The sequence below is a fragment of the Chelonia mydas genome, chromosome 4 (genome assembly GCF_015237465.2).
Source record: "Chelonia mydas isolate rCheMyd1 chromosome 4, rCheMyd1.pri.v2, whole genome shotgun sequence".
Lineage (NCBI taxonomy): Eukaryota > Metazoa > Chordata > Testudines > Cheloniidae > Chelonia > Chelonia mydas.
The window spans coordinates 25,011,832-25,033,337 of record NC_057852.1 but is presented as its reverse complement, the minus strand read 5'-3'; the positions used below and the strand labels follow the sequence as shown (position 1 = coordinate 25,033,337).

Genomic DNA, 21,506 nt, shown 5'->3' with positions numbered 1-21,506 from the left:
TCATCAATTTTGCCATTTAAGAACTATCTATGACATCCAGCTCTGATGATAATTAGGTAACTAAGTTTCAACAAGTAAAAGGAAAGGAACTGAAACTCCCATTGAAAACTCTGTTGAGGACAGGTCTAGACTGCATCTACAGTAATTTCACGCTCTGCCTGCAGACGTCTCCCTTAATCTCACTCACCTATTGTAGCACACACAGTACTGTAATACAGAAGCTAAAGGAGAGAACAGTCCTTAACGCATACCCATTTTAAAGCAAATTTCTTGCACCTTTGGAAATTGGCCTCAGAACAGAGTGAAAATTTGATCCAATAAGTTTGGATTGAGAGTGGGAACAAGAAATCCACTGTAATGGAGAGGGCATTAGATTTGGAGTCAGAACATCTGGGTCTGTCATTGACCTGATGGGTGACCGTGGGCATGTCACTTCATCTCCTAGCCTCAGTTTCCCCATCTGTAAAATGGAGTAACGGCACCCTCATGTGTAAAGCAGTTGAAGATCTCTGGATGAACATTGCTATGGGAGTGCTATTATTGTTATTTTACTACTTCTTTTACAAAGAAAGCTGTCTACTTAAACTTCAGATCTATACATTGGAGTGAGCAAAGAATATAAAACATGCCACTGCTACCAGCCCAGCAATGTATTTATATACATCAGTAGTATTTCTACCTCGAGTTAAAGATCTGTCAGTTCTGTTAAAACCCCTTACATTCAAGCAGAAATGATTTCATTTGAAATATAACTGAGAGCAGGTTTATTTAAAAAAAAAAGTGAACATTGTGGACATTTTTTCATTTAGGAGGACTGTAAAGAATAATAATAGTTTGCACTTAGTTTGACTTTTATCCATGTTTTGTTCATATATTTTCTTCTATGTATACAAGAAGTTATCCCAGTTTTTACAAAACATGGCCTCAATTCTTCAAACTTTAATCAGACAAAACTCCCATTGAAGACAATGGGTACTCTACTTCCATGAGACTATAGGGTTGGGCCCAATATTTGGTAGGTGGACTGTATGTATATACATATACATAGTATGAACATTTATTATTGATGTAATTGAGAGGAATAATGGCCTGGGATTATGACTCAAGGGACCTGGGTAGAGAACCATGAAATTCTTTAATTTTTGTATTGATTTAGTACTACAACATGTGACTGAAGAAACAAAAACCTACAGAAACCTTGACAAAGCAGTAAAGAAACAATGCAGAAAAAGAAAAGTGAAATTGGATAGAAAGTAAGGCTAGTGAAGCTGAAGAAGCAGGGGAAAGAAACGATATAAGAACAGTCTACCCGATCCTGAAACAGTTAACAGGACATGGATCAAAATTCAGAAGTGTCTCAGTGAAATGGAAACAAGGAGACATTTTGAAAACACAGGCAGAACAAGAAAAATAGAAGTTCTAAACCAGCCAGAATCAATTACAAGACTGGAATTTAACAATGATAAACCATTAGACCTAGATATAGATGTATCTGCGGTAAAAATCAAAGTAGTAAAAAAAGCATTGCAGAAGCTGAAAAACAACAAGGCACCTGGTTTGGACAGAATTCATCCTGAGATGCTTAAATATGGAGGCAAAGATGTGGAATCAATCCTCTGTTCTCTGTGCAACAAAATATGGATGGAGGAGAAAGTGCCAGAAGAATGGACCCTTGGTAGCATAATTAAGTTACCAAAGAAAGGTGATCTAAACAATTGTTCAAATTGCAGGGGAGTAACACTTCTATCTGTCACAGGAAAAATATTAACAGCAGTCCTCCTCAACAGAATGAAAGGAAAGATGGATACCATCCTGTGTGAACAATAATCTGGATTTAGACAAGGGAGATTGTGCACACATGCTATTTTCACCCTGAGACAGATTATTGAGAACACAATTGAATTCCAAGGGAGTCTTGCCATCAATTTTGTGGACTTTCAAAAGGCATTCGATAGTGTAAACAGAGAAACAATGTGGAAAATTGTGGAATGTGGAATTCCAACAAAATTAATTGACATTATGAAGGCATTCTACGCCTACTCAAAATGCTGCATTAAAATGGAAAATGGATTGAGTAAGCCATTTAGCATCAAGACTGGTGTAAGGCAGGGGTGCATCCTGTCTCCTTTTTTGTTTATGCTAGTCATCGACTATGGATTAAAACAATGCGACAGTGATACATATGGCCTAAAATGGAACAATTCAAGGCTATCTGATCTAGACTTTGCTGACGACATCACTCTTATCAATGAAGATGCCAACAGACTACAAAAATGCACAAACCAAGTAAAAGAAGTAATGGAGAAGATAAGTTTGAGATACAATGCAAAGAAATGTAAAGTCATGTTAATGGGGACTACAGGGACAGAAATCAAAGCTGAAGAAGAGAAACTGGAGAAGGTGGACAATATTACATATCTTGGAAATATCATCAGCCAAGATGGTCCTAGTTCCAAGGAAATAAGAAGAAGAATCAGGAAGGCAAATACTGCATTTGGAAGACCCAAAAACATCTTCCTCAAGACAAAACTGAATGTGTACAAAGCAATTGTTATCACCATGACAACATATACCAATGAGACATGGCAACTTACCAAGAAAGATATGCAAAAACTGGATGCATTTCATCACAAATGTCTGAGGAGAATACTGGGAATAACGTATAGAGATAGGAAGATGAATGAAGAAGTCAGAAAAATTACTGGACAAGGGACCCTCTCACAAATCATCTACAAAAGATGACATCAGTGGCTGGGATACGTGCTGAGAATGGAAAAAGAACGCTTACTAAATACCGCCCTTGAATGGAAGCCAGAAAACACAAGAAGAAAAAGAGGAAGACCGTGAAAAACATGGAAACAAATAGCTCTGAACTACATCAAGCACCTCAGCATGAAATGGGAAGATTTGGGGAGAAGGGCAGTTGACAGACAAGGATGGCAAATGTGAGTAGCCCAATGTGCAGCAAAGCATGGGATGGACTAGGGTCTAAGGTAAGGTAATTACTTTTATTTCATTTTATTGTGGAAAGTCCTGAGGGATTGTGTCAGGCCCTGCCCCAGAGTGAGCCCTTCCTAAACTCACCCAGCAGTGGTGACTCCCGTCCCATAGGCACCCCTCCGCCTCCACCCACCTTTGTGACCTCATTAATGGGGTTGCAGAACCACTCAGGTTTGGCCCAGCCACCCCCCTCCATCATGACAAAGGGGTCCAAATTTGAGGGAGTGGCATGGCAACCTGGTGCATGGGGTCGCAGTGCCACTCACTCAGATTTGACCTGGCCATCCCCATGACGATGGAGGGGTGGCCAGGCTAAAGCTGAGGAGCACTGTGACTCCGTGTGCTAGGTCACAATGCCTTCAGCAGCAGGCGGCCAGGCACAGTTTCCTGGGAGAGGCATCACAAGGAGCTGCTGCAGGGTAAGTTTTACAAGTTGTTTGAACATTTTATTTCATGTTATTTTGCATTTACAAAAAAACACAGGGCTCAAGCTCTGGATTCAATCCCTGGCTCTGGCACAGATTACTTAATCTCTCTGTGCCTCTGTTCCCTGATCTAGAAAATGGAAATGACAACAATGTTATGATTCCTTTATCTTCTCTATTTAGATTGTAAGCTAATTTGGACAAGGATTGCTTCTTTGTATGTGTGCATACAGCATCTAGGGGACCTGATCTTGCTGGAGACCTCTAGCCGCTTCTACAAATAATAATAGAGTTACTCCAATTTTCCACTGGTGTAACTGAGAGCAGAATTTCACCATGAGTAAATCTTTGATGTAATTACTATAAATACCTACACTATATTTTTATATTGTGCACTGATGAATGACAATTATATCTTATAAATTACTATGGGCACTTTATATGCAATAAAATATAAAGTCCCTGTCTCATGGGGACCTTAATCTTGATGCCTAAATCTAACTGATGTCAAATATGTATTTATAGGATTAAATTCCACTGTCAGTTTAACCAGTGTAAATCTGAAACAATTCCTTAAGCTGCAGATCCATCACCAATTAACTAAAATCTCCTAACAAGAAAATTAGCATAATAAAAAATAACATACACAGCCAACTTTGGGCCCTGTCCTGCAGCTGGCCCCCACTAAAACGTCCAGTTACTCTCCCAGGAATACTTACCACATGCAAAACAGCTAGAGGAGTTAGACTCAAGAAAAGCCAAGATGTTCACAGCTGAGGAGGGAACCTCTAATACTTACCCACAAGGGTGCAAAACACTCTGGTTACTATTCAGCTGCCTTCCTCTTGGGTTCTCAGGTTTAGGGGGTTTAATTCTTAACTGTGACTTTCCTTGCTTTTATGGTTCACACTACGTCTTCATAGAGATTTTGTGAATTATACACACATCAGCATATCTTTCTGATTAGTTCTGGTAGGTGTTAGACATTGTTACAGACACCGAGGCAGTACTTAGTGACACTTGGTAGTCACTTCCGTGAACTTGCAGACACTAACGCTGTTTTGCCTTTTCCTATTTGTTTCCAAATCAAACATTTGTGATTTGTGGGGTGCACCCTGATGTGTAGTAATTTATAACAGCATGATAATTTATTTCAGTTTTAAGTGGCATATTTTCCTTTCTGCTGTGCAGTTTGCTCATTCACAGTTTTTTAATTGAAAACAGCAACAACTATAAAATGACAACACTAATGACAATAAAAGAAAAGGGACTGTTTTCTGCCTAAACCGGTATGCTTCCTCATGGCTCAATTCTGCAAGGTACAGAATTGAGCTCTCCTCTAGCTCTCTGGTCCCATCCAGGACAGTACTTAAGCACGTGTCCAACTTTAATCACCTGAATAGGCACCTGCTTACGTGCCTCCCTACTCAGGGTCCCTGGAACTTAAAGTTAAGCATAATGTTAAGTGCTTATCTGGTCAGGCCTAGAGTGCTCAGCAACTCTGCAGTGTGCTGATCACCAAAATTCTTTCCAATGATGGTATCCATTAGAAGAACCTTTTAAAGTGCCTGATTATCAGAAAGCCTTTGAAAGAAATACCTCACTAGCTAGCTGATATGCAATGGGGCAGAGTGATTTCCAGTACACTGGATAGCTACTTAAAAAAATTAACTACATTTCTCTTCATGAGTTTTGAATTTCAGATGCTGGCTTTATAAACTTGGATTTCTTTGCTGTCCATTTAAAGTGTCCATTTATATTCATTTATGTGGCTTTATCTATTGTTTTATCAAGCAATTTCAATATTCTGGTTCTATATAAGCCATTCCCCTTACTCAGGAACTGCAGTCTGTAATAACAGCAATCAATGCAGTTCATTCTGAGAAATGTGTGTCAGAAAAAGACTGCTGTGACTTTGAAATATTGAAAGTGACTGATAACATAATACGTGAAGCAGAATAAATGCATACAAATGGAATTTTTAGCTGAGCAGTCCAAGTATGAACTAAATACAGTGTCAGAGTATTGCAGTGAAAGCTCTATGTGCAAGTAGTTACAATGGCAAATTACTAAAGGCACTCTGCAAAGTGTTTTATGAATAAAGCGGTGACTACAGTTTTGCTTGGCTGTATCCTTTTGTGTGTGTGCCTGCACTTAGTCATGAAGCAGAACCAAGTCATGTTCAAGAACAAAATGTGGGAGTGGAAAAGGCACTGAGTTTTTATAAAAGGCATCAGAGTCAACACAAATGGGACTAAGGCCTTGGTTTATCAGTTTGGGCTAACATGGCTTGTCTGGCACTAAAGTAGTGTATTAAAACCATGGTATAGAGTAGGAGTCACAAATCCTGCAAACTGATCCACAAGAGCAGGTCCTCACACCTTCACTGAGCCCCACTGAAATTGTGAGAGCAAAGGTCTGTCTGGGCAAATCTGACCCCACTATCAGGGCCTCCACAGGAAGTAAGATATGAAAGCCTACCAATTAGAGGTTTTTCACATAGCCTTTCATTTGTTCAAAAAATGATCTGATTTTGCAGTTAAGTGTTTTTTGCTAGAAATTAGAACCGTTCTTGAATGAAAAAATCACTTAAGAATGGTTCTATTGTCCAGCAAAATCTCATAAATTATTGTATATTGTTTTCATTAATTTTTGCAAATAAAAATGGCCTTTCTAAACACCACTAGTAGGGGCTTAAAAGTACAGCTAACATCCCATCCACATTGGCCAGATAAACTGCGTTAGCCTGAACTGGTTTTAAAATGCGTTTAAAACCAGCTCTAACACACTTCATTTCCTCCTTTAAACAGGCCATATATGTTGCAAGCAAGAACTAAGGAAGAGAAAGCAGCCACTAAAAATACATTATAAGGCTTAGGCTATTTGAAAATCTCCCTCAATTTGTTGTACAGAAGATTCCCATGCTACCTCAACTAAAAAAACCTCAACCCCCCGCCCCCGCCTTTCTAGATTTCATCCTATGAACAGAGTTCAACAATTATACAAGTTTAGCTCAAGCTTTCTCCCCTGATTTGCCTGCTCCTTAAGTTCCTTCTTCAGGACTGCTCAGTCCATACTCCAGATCCTTTCTGCGCCCCCTCCCAAAGAGCAACTCCCATCTCTCTGACATCCTGCTCATCTGCTTCACTGAGTTGGCAGAACCCTCATTACCCTGCTCCCATCAGCATCAACATACGTTAACAGGGCTGACAGTTTCAAACTAACACTGCCTGTCTGTTACAGGAAAGTTTGGTTCTAAGCTACCCGAAATCCAACCTCTGTACTCGTTAGAAATACAAAACGAGAAAAGATCACCGAGGGTAGCAACATGCTGGAATATATTTCAGTTTTACTGTTTTTTGAATTTACAACTGAGCACTTTTAAGTGATGATATATAAATACTGCCAGTATAACATTATAATGCGAGGAATGCAATATAGTATACATTATTTTCACTGCCATGGGAACTGCATGTATATTTGAGGGCATAATTTGGCCCTTTACATGTCAAAACTCAGTTGCTTAAGGCAAACAAAAAAAAAGAAAAAAAAGGCTGATTAGTAAGAAACAGTTATGTGGGTAAAGTATACCGTCAACTTTAACACATACAGAAAAGAGTGCTTCTTTGCAGTGGCTTACACAATCAGTGGGGATTCAATTTGCATTGCATAACCAGTTTTTCTTTTTATAACTGTGAAGGAAGTGCTCATCATGAAGACGAGGGATTACTGCACTAACTTGGACCATGCTCAGTGTAGGCAGGGGACGTACAAGCTTTCAGGCATGGCTCTTCCATTGCACCTCAGTTCCAACCTGCAGAATCCCTCTGACATTCTAGCCTGGGGCATCTATTGAACTAAAACTGCCAATCATACTGAACTGTGTCGTTGTTTTGTGATTTATCTGTGACCAGCTTCCCTGAAATGGCACACTGTATTAAGAAAGCTCCAATGCCTTTCCCCAAGACTGTCTCATCGTGCTCCATCTGCAGCTCAGCTGCATCAGAATCTTTTAACCCCTCCCCCACCAATTAATAATAAAGCAAAAAGCTGCATTAGACTTTTAGCCGTGTTTCTATTTGTGTTTCAATTTATTTCAGACTTTATTATGTATCTATTAATTTAAGCCCCGCAAGCACCAGTACCATCGAACAAGGAGCAGTGTAGGCACAACCAATACAGTTAGTTTCCTAACCCCTTGTCAGGGAATCTGCTCACCGCTAGTGCACCTCCTCCTAGTCAGAAGCTGATTCCAGGTTCACCACCTCCTTTCCACCTCTCACCACAAGCTCTGCCTTCTCTTCCTGGCTCTCAGCGAGGCAAGATGCCCTGTGTTCCTGGTTTAGCCCTCTGGCAAAGTCATGTGTGTCCTCCCTTCCAGGGTATTAAAGTCTCTTCTTACAAATGGGCTCAGGCCCTCTTCCTATCCACTGCCCAGCTGGTCCACTTCCCCAGTGGCTAGTAGAGGAACCTGGGCCCACTCTCTTATCCAGGTTCCAGCTCAGAGACCCTCTCCTCAGCAGCCATGGTCTGTTCCATTCTGGATCTTACTGCCTCCTCCCTGAGCCTTCCCGAACCTTCTGGCTCCCCCACTTCTGCAGGTTTGCCAGCCCCCAAACTTCCTCCTCTAAGGGAGTTACCTTTGCTCTGTAACCCCCAAACACACCCCCCATCACTCAGGGAGCAGCTGCAGACTACTTCCCTGCAGCCCCCTCTCGGCTAACAACTTCCTGTCTTTATATACCCAGCCCAGTCCCTTCCTCCTCAGCTGGGCTTCCTCATTATTCAGTCAGGGGATTACTGAAGCCACCCAATACCCCTCAGCTGTGGCCTGTCTTGTTAATTGGTCCCTTTCTTAGCCTATTTTAACCCCTTCAGGGCAACTGTGGGGTGAACACCCCATCACACCCCTGTAAGGAAAGCATACTTTGCTGTACCACCATCACCAGCTGCATGCAGCAGGGAAGGTGCAGACAGATAATAAGCAAGGCAACTCCTTTCTAGACAGCATAGAACTCCCTGGGGCATTCCACCTTGGTCATACAGTGAGGTGGGATGTGACGAGACAAAACCTTCCTAGGATAGTGAGGGTCTGTCTTCATCATATTCATTATTATGGGGAGGTTATTATTTTTGGTGATAAGCTACTATGGGGAGTACTGGTTTAACTTGTAAGGTTGTATTGTAAACTTGGGGGTCAGAGGTTCTCTGCAAGGAAGAGAAGGAGGATACTTATGTGGAGAGGTGGGAGGAGGAGAATGGATTGCCTGAGGTGGGGTTGTAAAGGGCACAATGATAGTTTTTGCTGGTAAGGTATTTTACTGAGGTGAGACTATAAGCTCTTCTCATAGTTCCACTTTTAGTCCTGGGCCACTGGCCTAGATCCACTGACACAGAGACTAGGTATACAGAATATAGCAACCCTCCTTTTCATCTAGGGTCAGAGGTCTGCTGGAGCAGCATGGAGAGAGGGTGACATTTTCAGAGGTGGGGACTTTAACTGGAGTTTATCTTAAAGGCTTCCTATATAACACATCTCTACCCGCAACAGGGCAGAGACTTTCTGGGACCCATGGGTTTACTGAAGTGATAAAAATGACAGAAGAGAGAGCCAGGCTGCTTTGAGCACAGCCAAAAGCTACACCAGATGTGCTAGGAAGTATGCTGCATGTACAAGCCTGGTTCTTTCCTAGGCATCTGAAATTTGGATTATTGAAAGCATGATGAATGAGGTACATGAAGCAAAGCTTTGAAGATGGCACCAGGAAAATCACTACCAGACTATTTCTTTTGCTTATAATTGTAAAGAAAAGGGAACTGGGTTCACCTTCTGATCCACTAATTCATCATGACTTTTCATCATTTCTGGTAAGCGCAATGTTAGGTTTCCAAAGTAGCAATACTGAAGCTCCATGTGCCAAGAACTTCTCCTCTGAAGTCATGAATATAATACATACAGTTGTTATGATCTTGTTTGTTGTGTGTACAACTTTAAGCGTCCAGAAGTTTGCTGTTTGTTGAGGCAGCTGCCATTCTGCAAGGCACAGCTGACCCTGCAAGCTACAGAGGAGTGACACACTGTGCTTTCTGATGGTGACTTTACCTTTGTTCTTACATTGTTTCCCTTCATCTCAAAGTAAAGTTGTTTCAACAAATAAGAACATAGTTGCTTATTGTGTATGAAAAATACAAAACAATTGCAGCTTGGTGTTAGTATTTAGCCTTGTTTGTCAGCCTCAGATCGAATTTTGGGTTTGACTTTTGATACTCTTAAATCCTTACTTATATGTGTGAAGAACAAAGGATAATGATATTGTGTGTTGCTTCTGCCCAGCCAGATGGGTTTGTTAGTACAATGAGAAAGAGATAAGAAACAGAGCACAGCTAAAGTGATACAGGATACGGTGGGAGTGTAATATATGATGAGCATAGACTGGAAGGCTGCCTGGCTCTTCTCTTAAGCCAAGGTCAAGCAACCAGTTAGGAGCGGGATGGGGGAGAGGCATAAAAACACTAGAAGCCAAAGAAAAGCCTGGCCTTGGCCAGAGCACAACCTCACCCCTTATCCCTCCCATGGAATACAAAAGATGTGGGACGAAGACCCCAGACTCATGACCTTCCAAAACGGAACATGACCATAAGCTGAAAGGGGTGTGACTAGGGGATGCACTACAGGTATATATCAGCCTGAGGAGAAGGAGGAGGAGGTGGGAATGTGGACACAGGCAATGCTGTGCAGCGTCAGAGCTGGGAACGGATCACTGGGAAACAGATTCTGCCGGCATGTAGAGCTATAGATATGCTGGCTTGGAACTAACCCCAACAAATATCGCGTTGCCTGTAGTTCAGTCTTTTGGTCTTCTGCTTTCTGTCTGCATGACAAGAACCGGGGCGGGGGTGAAGGGAAAGCCCTCTAACACTTGATTTTCAGAGGTATTGAGCACTGACAGCTCCCAATTACCTCAGTGAAAATCAGGCCACTGGCCTCTGAAACTTATAAAAAATTTACCTTTTCTCTCTCGATCATCATCTATCGTTTGGATCCTAACACAGAACTGAAAAATCTGAGTGTAAAAGAAAAAGTGGAGAAGTGAATGAGATGAGAACATTTTGCGGTTGCCTTATTCTTGACCTACAACAGACACCACATGCTCAGAACTGAGCAATTGCTGTAGTGCCATGGGAAATATAGACTTCTATGACATATCCTGAAAGAATTTACAATTACTTTTATACCTCCCAGGAGCACAATGGAGGATTTAAGGCTCAGGATTGAAGAGAGTTCTTGATAGGTGTCATGTTGCATGTCGGCACACAGTTCCTACTGAACCAAGGGACACATCCTCTTGGAACTTTTCCTGTAGCATTCAGTAGTTCGCAGTATTAAAGATCCTGTCATTACTTTAAAAAAGAAACTCGAGTGTGCTGCCCACAGGGCTGCTCGTGCACAGGTGGTCATCTATTAATGGCAACAAAAAAAAAAATGGGGGGGGTATTCTAACCTACCTGAGCACATCGATTTGTTGTCTAATGGCATGGACAGGTGTATTTGTCAAAATCTGTCAAGTGATTATGAAGTCATTGAGACAAGCTGAAAGGTCCATTATTCAAATCTTTCCTAGAAGGATTTCACTATTATTTTGATTCAATTACGTTGTATCTGCATTCTAGATGGAGTGGAATCAACTGGTTTCAGAGATACAATTATACAGATGGTCGTCACCATGGCTATCTGAGACCCTGAGTGGTTCCCTTCACATGTGAATACAGCTAAAAACCAGTCTCATTAAATAGTCAAAAGCCTTACTGTTCATATCTTTGTTTCAGCTTAGAACAAAGTCTATACATAGATTCAAAGACCAGTTGCTTCTTTTTCTAAAGCTTCCAGTTTTTACCCTTTTATTTTAATAAATAATATCACAAAAAAAAGCTTATTTGAAGACATTTTGATATTCCACTTAGAGCAGAACTACTTTTCTCATTTACTGTTTGCAATTTCTACACTGTGCTGAAAGCCAAAAGATTTTTTTCAGCCCAAAACGCTTAAATCTGCAGAATTTCTAATGAAAATCTTATATTTGGTTTTACTCTTGCTTTTTTTAAACCTGTTAGTTAAAAAAAAAGTAGTTAGGGAGGCTATTGCATATGAAGGTTTCAGAATGTGTGTTTCAGGGGGAAGGGAATTTTTCTTTCTTAACTCTAGTGGTGATCATGTCTAATACCGTGGGGACTAATATGCTTTACAAGCATATCCCTGCTTGCAGATGCTATTATTGTATCAGTAACAAAATTATAGTTACTCTTAATAAAATGAAAATACTACTACTATTTTGCACATATAGCTCACTCTGATCTGAGGATATCAAAACCTTAATGTACAAGACTGGGCAAAATTCCTAGTGACTTCAGTGGGGCCAGGATTTCATCCTTGGTCTCCAGCTTCTCTCTGTTTCCATTTCTTAAAAATCAAACTCATGTGGATAATGCTCAGAACAAGATGACTTAAGACCTTGAATGGCACCTGATCACATCACTCTCCCCTCTCTATGTATCTATTCAAGAGCTAAGATAGCTGGGAAAATTCCTTAGAAAGATTACAGGAAGGATTTTTCCTTGCTTATTTTGCATACTGTATATCAGGTGAACAATGCTCGAGTCCTAGATATTTTCTGCTGAGCTTACTTGGTCATGTTCTCGGAAAGTTTCAATATTTTTGACAAGCAACTCCCTATAATGTTGTATATACATACACACACATACATATACATACACACATATATATACACACGCACGTGCACATAGACACACACACACACAATCAGATATATAACTCAATGCATTTAACTTCTTCATCACTTCTGTAAACTTTAGATTTTTATTCAAGTTTATCTCAGAGCACAAGTCAGGCAAATAGTTCCCAATCAATAATATATTCACTGAATATTAGTCCCTTTCTGCTCATAGAATATCTGTGAGCAGACAACGATTTCCTTGAATCTACGTATTACTTGAAATAATTCAACAACCACATTTTTTAATATTATACTCTATTAAGTGAATGCAAATATTTAAAAATCAAACTGTGCTGCTTAGTTGTAACTGGTCAGATAAGTCACATAGCGTTATTTCTGGTTGTTTCTTTTCTCTATATGACGAATGCACAAGCACAATTACTTGGACAGGAGAATTTAAAATTCAGTCCTGTGAATATTCAATATTATAACTCTGACATTTGCTTTCTGCAGGTATCTGTGCCAGTATCTGAATAGTCTGAATATTAAAAGAAAGTGAACACAAGGGGTACAAGCCTGAATGAAACATATTCATATGACATAGGGAAGGATATCCAATATGACAGCCACACAAAAGAAATTCCAACAAAGCAAGTGTCAAACGCTGTTATTTGCCTTAAGCACAAATACTTAGCAATAGGTTTGGGAGAAAAGGTTGGAATAAATAGGAACCATATAATTCACCCAGACCTTCATCCAAAATTCAAACTGGATACAAAATAAAGTTTTCCTGTGGTTTATAAAAGTATGTTTGTTCGTTATTGTTGGGTTTTTTCCCATTTCACATGCATCTGCAATTTTGAGTTAATACTGAATGCTGAGAAAGCACAATAAAGACAATTCTGTTGGTATTTCTGGTCTGACCAAAAGCAATAGGTACCAGAAATCTCATTAGAGATCTCACTTTTGCAGCTCCAAATGGTTGAGTAAGCTTTGGAAATACCTCCTAACTTTCTTACACTATTTTCTCTCCTTAGAAAAGACTTGTAACTTTTTTTGGGGAGGGGACATCTTCTCAAGAGCACTGAGTGGGGGACCCTGCTATCCACATAACATAGGTTCCACAAATCTTTTTTGCTGCCAGTAAATTTCAGTTCAACTCTCTGATGTTTCTCAGGAGGGGTGAGAGCAACTAAAGCAAAATTAAGTATTTTAATGATACTGCTAGAGGAATGAATAATCAACTTCAGCATAAAATATCAGAATATGCAATTGGTAGTTACCTGCTTCAATGACATGTTCAATGATGTAAGGCCAGGTGACTCCAGTGTCTTTTTTCATTCCTTTCTTTTTGCAAAGTGGGACATTTTTCTGTTTTTATGTACATTCACAAGTAAGTGAATGTATATTTAGAAAATCAAGAAGTTTTTCTCCCAAAGAAAATGCAACTAGAAATGGTTCCACAGCTGAGAGATATCTGCCCTTAATTCCTATTCCATCCTCTCCTGAATCTTACCTTTGCGAGAAGACATCTCTGTAGGGGCTGCCATGCTGGAGTGCAATTCCATATCCCCTGTCTGCGACAGTGTTCCCAACTGTGTAAAAGGAGCAGTCTGGGTCATTGATGGCCACGTATTCCAGTACTGCTGCATCCCACACAAAGGCATAGTTCCCATATTTCACCTGTAGCAAATAGAAAAAGAGCTTAAGGCTGCAGCTTGTCAACTCCAAAACAAGGCAGTTGTGACCAAAACTCGTTACCATCTGAAGGCTGTTTGATTAAAAAAATGTTGAGGTTTCAGTCCAGTTCCCAGCAGGTAAGTGTCCATATCCCCAAAACCACTGCCACAACTGATGCTGGTTGATTCTTTTGTTTGTAGGATAATTTTATGGTGAAGGCAATGGATTGAGACAAAGGGTATGTCTACACTACGAAATCAGGTCGAATTTATAGAAGTCGGTTTTTTAGAAATTGGTTTTATATATTCGAGTGTGTGTGTCCCCACAGAAAATGCTCTAAGTGCATTAAGTGCATTAACTCGGCGGAGTGCTTCCACAGTACCGAGGCTAGCATTGACTTCTGGAGTGTTGCACTGTGGGTAGCTATCCCACAGTTCCCGCAGTCTCCGCTGCCCATTGGAATTCTGGGTTGAGATCCCAATGCCTGATAGGGCTAAAACATTGTCGCGGGTGGTTCTGGGTACATATCGTCAGGTCCCCGTTCCCTCCCTCCCTCCGTGAAAGCACGGGCAGACAATTGTTTCGCGCCTTTTTTCCTGCATTACCTGTGCAGACGCCATACCACGGCAAGCATGGAGCCCGCTCAGGTAACCGTCACAGTATGTCTCCTGGGTGCTGGCAGACACGGTACTGCATTGCTACACAGTAGCAGCAACCCATTGCCTTCTGGCAGCAGACGGTGCAATAGGACTGGTAGCCGTCATCGTCATGTCCGAGGTGCTCCTGGCCGCGTCGGCCGGGAGCGCCTGGACAGACATGGGCGCAGGGACTAAGTTTGGAGTGACTTGACCAGGTCATTCTCTTTAGTCCTGCAGTCAGTCCTATTGAACCGTCTTATGGTGAGCAGGCAGGCAATACGGATTGCTAGCAGTCGTACTGTACCATCTTCTGCCGGGCAGGCAAGAGATGGGGATGGCTAGCAGTCGTATTGCACCGTCTTCTGCCGAGCAGCCATGAGATGTGGATGGTTTGCAGTCCTTCTGCACCATCTGCTGCCAGCCAAAGATGTAAAAGATAGATGGAGTGGATCAAAACAAGAAATAGACCAGATTTGTTTTGTACTCATTTGCTTCCCCCCATCCCCTGTCTAGGGGACTCATTCCTCTAGGTCACACTGCAGTCACTCACAGAGAAGGTGCAGCAAGGTAAATCTAGCCATGTATCAATCAGAGGCCAGACTAACCTCATTGTTCCAATAAGAACAATAACTTAGGTGCACCATTTCTTATTGGAACCCTCCGTGAAGTCCTGCCTGAAATACTCCTTGATGTAAAGCCACCCCCTTTGTTGATTTTAATTCCCTGTAAGCCAACCCTGTAAGCCATGTCGTCAGTCGCCCCTCCTTCCGTCAGGGCAACGGCATACAATCGTTCCGCACCTTTTTTCTGTGCAGACGCCATACCAAGGCAAGCATGGAGGCCGCTCAGCTCACTTTGGCAATTAGGAGCACATTAAATACCACACGCATTATCCAGCAGTATATGCAGCACCAGAACCTGGCAGAGCGATACCGGGCGAGGAGGCGACGTCAGCACGGTCACGTGAGTGATCAGGACATAGACACAGATTTCTCTGAAAGCATGGGCCCTGCCAATGCATGCATCATGGTGCTAATGGGGCAGGTTCATGCTGTGGAACGCCGATTCTGGGCTCGGGAAACAAGCACAGACTGGTGGGACCGCATAGTGTTGCAGGTCTGGGACGATTCCCAGTGGCTGCGAAACTTTCGCATGCGTAGGGGCACTTTCATGGAACTTTGTGACTTGCTTTCCCCTGCCCTGAGGTGCAAGAATACCAAGATGAGAGCAGCCCTCACAGTTGAGAAGCGAGTGGCAATAGCCCTGTGGAAGCTTGCAACGCCACACAGCTACCGGTCAGTCGGGAATCAATTTGGAGTGGGCAAATCTACTGTGGGGGCTGCTGTGATGCAAGTAGCCAGTGCAATCAAAGATCTGCTGATATCAAGGGTAGCGACCCTGGGAAATGTGCAGGTCATAGAGGATGGCTTTGCTGCAATGGGATTCCCTAACTGTGGTGGGGCCGTAGACGGATCCCATATCCCCATCTTGGCACCGGAGCACCAGGCTAGCGAGTACATAAATCACAAGGGGTACTTTTCAATAGTGCTGCAAGCTCTGGTGGATCACAAGGGACGTTTCACCAACATCAACGTGGGATGGCCGGGAAAGGTACATGACGCTCGCATCTTCAGGAACTCTGGTATGTTTCAAAAGCTGCAGGAAGGGACTTTATTCCCAGACCAGAAAATAACTGTTGGGGACGTTGAAATGCCTATATGTATCCTTGGGGACCCAGCCTACCCCTTAATGCCATGGCTCATGAAGCCATACACAGGCAGCCTGGACAGTAGTCAGGAGCTGTTCAACTACAGGCTGAGCAAGTGCAGAATGGTGGTAGAATGTGCATTTGGACATTTAAAGGCGCGCTGGCACAGTTTACTGACTCGCTTAGACCTCAGCGAAACCAATATTCCCACTGTTATTACTGCTTGCTGTGTGCTCCACAATATCTGTGAGAGTAAGGGGGAGACGTTTATGGCAGGGTGGGAGGTTGAGGCAAATCACCTGGCTGCTGGTTACGTGCAGCCAGACACCAGGGCGGTTAGAAGAGCACAGGAGGGTGCGGTACGCATCAGAGAAGCTTTGAAAACCAGTTTCATGACTGGCCAGGCTACGGTGTGAAAGTTCTCTTTGTTTCTCCTTGATGAAACCCCCCGCCCCTTGGTTCACTCTACTTCCCTGCAAGCTAACCACCCTCCCCTCCTCCCTTTAATCATTGCTTGCAGAGGCAATAAAGTCATTGTTGCTTCACATTCATGCATTATTTATTCATTCATCACACAAATAGGGGGATGACTACCAAGGTAGCCCAGGAGGGGTGGTGGAGGAGCGAAGGAAAATGCCACACAGCACTTTAAAAGTTTACAACTTTAAAATTTATTGAATGCCAGCCTTCTTTTTTTTGGGCAATCCTCTGTGGCGGAGTGGCTGGTTGTCCGGTGGCCCCCCCACCGCGTTCTTGGGCGTCTGGGTGTGGAGGCTATGGAACTTGGGGAGGAGGGCGGTTGGTTACACAGGGGCTGTAGTGGCAGTCTGTGCTCCAGCTGCCTTTGCTGCAGCTCAACCATACACTGGAGCATACTGGTTTGGTCCTCCAGCAGCCTCAGCATTGAATCCTGCCTCCTCTCATCACGCTGCCGCCACATTTGCGCTTCAGCCCTGTCTTCAGCCCGCCACTTACTCTCTTCAGCCCGCCACCTCTCCTCCCGGTCATTTTGTGCTTTCCTGCACTCTGACATTATTTGCCTCCACGCATTTGTCTGTGCTCTGTCAGTGTGGGAGGACAGCATGAGCTCAGAGAACATTTCATCACGAGTGCGTTTTTTTTTCTTTCTAATCTTCACTAGCCTCTGGGAAGGAGAAGATCCTGTGATCTTTGAAACACATGCAGCTGGTGGAGAAAAAAAAAGGGACAGCGGCATTTAAAAAAAGACACATTTTATAAAACAGTGGCTACACTTTCAGGGTAAACCTTGCTGTTAACATTACATACATAGCACATGTGCTTTCGTTACAAGGTCACATTTTGCCTCCCCCCACCGCGTGGCTACCCCCTCAACCCTCCCCGTGACTAACAACAGGGAACATTTCTGTTCAGCCGCAGGCAAAGAGCCCAGCAGGAACGGGCTCCTCTGAGTGTCCCCTGAAGAAAAGCACCCTATTTCAACCAGGTGACCATGAATGATATCTCACTCTCCTGAGGATAACACAGAGAGATAAAGAACGGATGTTGTTTGAACGCCAGCAAACATACACTGCAATGCTTTGTTGTACAATGATTCCCGAGTACATGTTACTGGACTGGAGTGGTAAAGTGTCCTACCATGGAGGACGCAATAAGGCTGCCCTCCCCAGAAACCTTTTGCAAAGGCTTTGGGAGTACATCCAGGAGAGCCGCGAATGCCAGGGCAAAGTAATCCTTTCACATGCTTGCTTTTAAACCATGTATAGTATTTTAAAAGGTACACTCACCGGAGGTCCCTTCGCCGCCTGCCGGGTCCAGGAAGCAGCCTTGGGTGGGTTCGGCTCCAGGTCCAGGGTGAGAAACAGTTCCTGGCTGTTGGGAAAACCGGTTTCTCCGCTTGCTTGCTGTGAGCTATCTACAACCTCATCATCATCATCTTCTTCATCCCCAAAACCTGCTTCCGTGTTGCCTCCATCTCCATGGAAGGAGTCAAACAACACGGCTGGGGTAGTGGTGGCTAAACCCCCCTAAAATGGCATGCAGCTCATCATAGAAGCGGCATGTTTGGGGCTCTGACCTGGAGCGGCCGTTCGCCTCTCTGGTTTTCTGGTAGGCTTGCCTCAGCTCCTTCAGTTTCACGCGGCACTGCTTCGGGTCCCTGTTATGGCCTCTGTCCTTCATGCCCTGGGAGATTTTGACAAAGGTTTTGGCATTTCGAAAACTGGAACGGAGTTCTGATAGCACGGATTCCTCTCCCCATACAGCGATCAGATCCCGTACCTCCCGTTCAGTCCATGCTGGAGCTCTTTTGCGATTCTGGGACTCCATCATGGTCACCTCTGCTGATGAGCTCTGCATGGTCACCTGCAGCTTGCCATGCTGGCCAAACAGGAAATGAGATTAAAAAGTTTGTGGGCCTTTTCCTGTCTACCTGGCCAGTGCATCTGAGTTGAGAGTGCAGTCCAGAGCGGTCACAATGGAGCACTCTGGGATAGCTCCCGGAGGCCAATACCGTCGAATTGTGTCCACAGTACCCCAAATTCAACCCGGCAAGGCCGATTTAAGCGCTAATCCACTTGTCAGGGGTGGAGTACGGAAATCGATTTTAAGAGCCCTTTAAGTCGAAATAAAGGGCTTCATCGTGTGGACGGGTGCAGGTTTACATCAATTTAACGCTGCTAAATTCGACCTAAAGTCCTAGTGTAGACCAGGGCTGAGAAGATCTGTCATCAATTCTCAGTTCTGCCACTGATTCCATGTATGACCTTGGACATGTCACTTGGTAACAGATTTTCAGAAAAGCACGACTCTCATTTAGGACCAACATGGAGTGGCCAGATTTTCAAAAGTGCTCAAAGGGAGCTGCTGGGTACTGAGTATTTTTGAAAATCTGGCTATTTATCTCTGTCTAAATTCCGTATCTGTAAAATGGGAATAGTAATTCCCTGCTTCAGAAGGATACCATGAGAATAAATATATTAATATTTGTGAGGTACTCAGAGGCTGTGGTGATTGGAACCAGATAAGTATCTAGATAGAAAATTGCTTCAGTGATTCTAAATACAAGACTCTTTTAAAGGGAAGCATTGCTCTACAGATATATTTCCCCTGCATTTAAAAAAAATCACAGTAGCAGCTCTGTGTTTCATTGTCAAGATGGACCACGACTGGCATATCACAATACCATTCCAAAGAAAGCTCCACTTAGACCACACTAATGGAAAGATTTCTTCCTTAAGTTATACTAATGGAAAATGAGATGCCTTGCCCACCCTGCTAGGTTGTCGAATCTGCTAGGCAAATCTTACATGGGCAGTTCATGCAGCCTCTTTTACTAGTGATTTCCGCTATGTTAATATAGCTTTCTTGCTCAGCGTTTTAGCCAAACAATTAAATGATTGTGTTTCTGAAGATTATTTTATCATCCAGGGTGATGGAGCTCTCGGAAGTATTGTTGACTAGCCCTGGTGTTTCTGGCATTACTTGATGCACTTTTGTTGTCCGTGTGAAGCCCTTGGGCTCGTAGATGTGAATCACCACAATTGTGACTGAATCTGCAATTATAATTGCCATCCAGACACGAAATCTTTGTTAATCCGCCAGGACATATCACTCCTCACAGCAGCAGCACTATTAATACTAGGTGGCCCACTTGTCCAAGATGTAAATGCCACAGGCATGTGAAATAGAATTAGCTCTACCTGGAGAGGAACATACTCCTCAGCTGGGTCCATATCTTGAACTGATCCTAGGACTTGCCTACACAAGAACCTAGCAGCAGTTGAATTTAAAGCTGCGTGGATACTCTTATTTTGGTTTATACCAGGTTTATTTTGGTTTACCTAAATAAATTAGGAAAAGATTTAATTAATCTGAAATAATTCTCATTTAATCCAAACTAAGGGGGTTTGCACCTGTTTAATTAAAATGGTTAAAAACCCCACTGATTTAAATTAAGCCGGTACAATTTTGGGATGTAAAGAAGGCCGTAGCATCTAAACACAAGCATTACTCCTGTAAGGAGAGGATACATCTCACATCTTATCCACCAGTATATCAACTTCCTGTATTAAATTACACACACACACACGATGTTAAAAGATCATTACTAAGGTTAAGAAGTCAAACACTAAAAAGTTAGGAAATGCCCTACATAAGGCTGCCTTCTTTTTCTGTGTAATCTCCTATGCTTTTAGAAAAGCAAACTGAACCCTGTCCCAGAAATTCTGTCATGTGGCATCATACTGACACCCACATGGTTCATTAGCAGGGTTGGAGCCTTTAGATCCACTGTACTGGCCTTTCCCACTTGACTTAAAGGAGTAACTGACACCAATAATAGGTTGTCATCCTCTATGTGGGTCAGTGCTAGAGAAAGATGAGACATGCACTTTACCAGTGGGTTTCACAGATATTTGCTGAGCAGAAGAATGATGAAACTCAGAAATTTTAGGTCCCATTCCAGGAGCTGGAAGGGATTTTGCTCTAATGCAGAGTTTCTCCACTTGGATCATGACTCAAAACTGGGTCACCAGAATGTGTCAAATGATCATAGAGCTGGCTTTGCTCAGCTCCCCGCTCCAGGGGTTGCGACCTGATGCACGGGGTCACAGTGCCACTCAGATATGGCCCAGCCTTACATCACGATGCCTTACATCAAGATGGCAGGGGGCCAGCCTGGTTAAATTTGAGTAAGTGGTGCTGTGACCCCATGCACCGAGTCACAATACCACTCTCACCAATTTGGCCTGGCCAGCCCTGCCATCAGGTCAATGCTTGAAGCGAGGAGCCAAACCCAGCCAGCATTGCAGGAGAGGAGACAGGATGTAGTGGTTGGTGTTACATTCCCTAGTAAGTACTGGTTCCCTGATATATCCTCTGCCCCACAGCCAGGTGACTCCCTGTCCTGCCTCGCATCTTGGGCCCCTCCATGTAACCCCAATCCCAAAGCTGTGTGACTCCCCCTCTGTCATACCATCCATCCTGGCCCCCAGCACCCCAGATCTTCCCCCACTGCAAGCCCCATCCCCTTCCACACCCAACTCCTTTCCTCAGCTCCCCCACATATCCCAAAGGGACCCAAATCCCCCATCCCTTTACCCTCTGCTCTCTGTGGATCGTGTGTGGGGGCTGTGTGGTTTTTTTTTTGGGAAGTTAGCAGCTTGCTACCTCTGCCCCCATATCCTTTCCCCAGTCTCCCACTTCACTCTCTCACCCCACTGTCCCAATCTACTCTCCCAGCACAAGCCACCTCTTGCCCCCTCTGAATTTGTATTAGGCATCTCCTACCTCCAAGTTGCTTGGGTCAAACAGCAGAGGCTGTTTTCAGTTCTTGTGCCTGGCC

The 21,506-nt window shown here is 43.2% G+C and overlaps 1 protein-coding gene across 1 annotated transcript in view; it reads right to left on the bottom strand.

The window, feature by feature from the left end:
• The window catches only part of GRID2 (glutamate ionotropic receptor delta type subunit 2), a 1,000,276-nt gene that overhangs the window by 77,577 nt on the left and 901,193 nt on the right, over positions 1 to 21,506 (bottom strand). Inside the window, exon 14 of the mRNA XM_037896872.2 lies at positions 13,674 to 13,840. Coding sequence (XP_037752800.1) covers positions 13,674 to 13,840 — 167 coding nt within the window. The remainder of the gene's footprint in view (positions 1 to 13,673; positions 13,841 to 21,506) is intronic.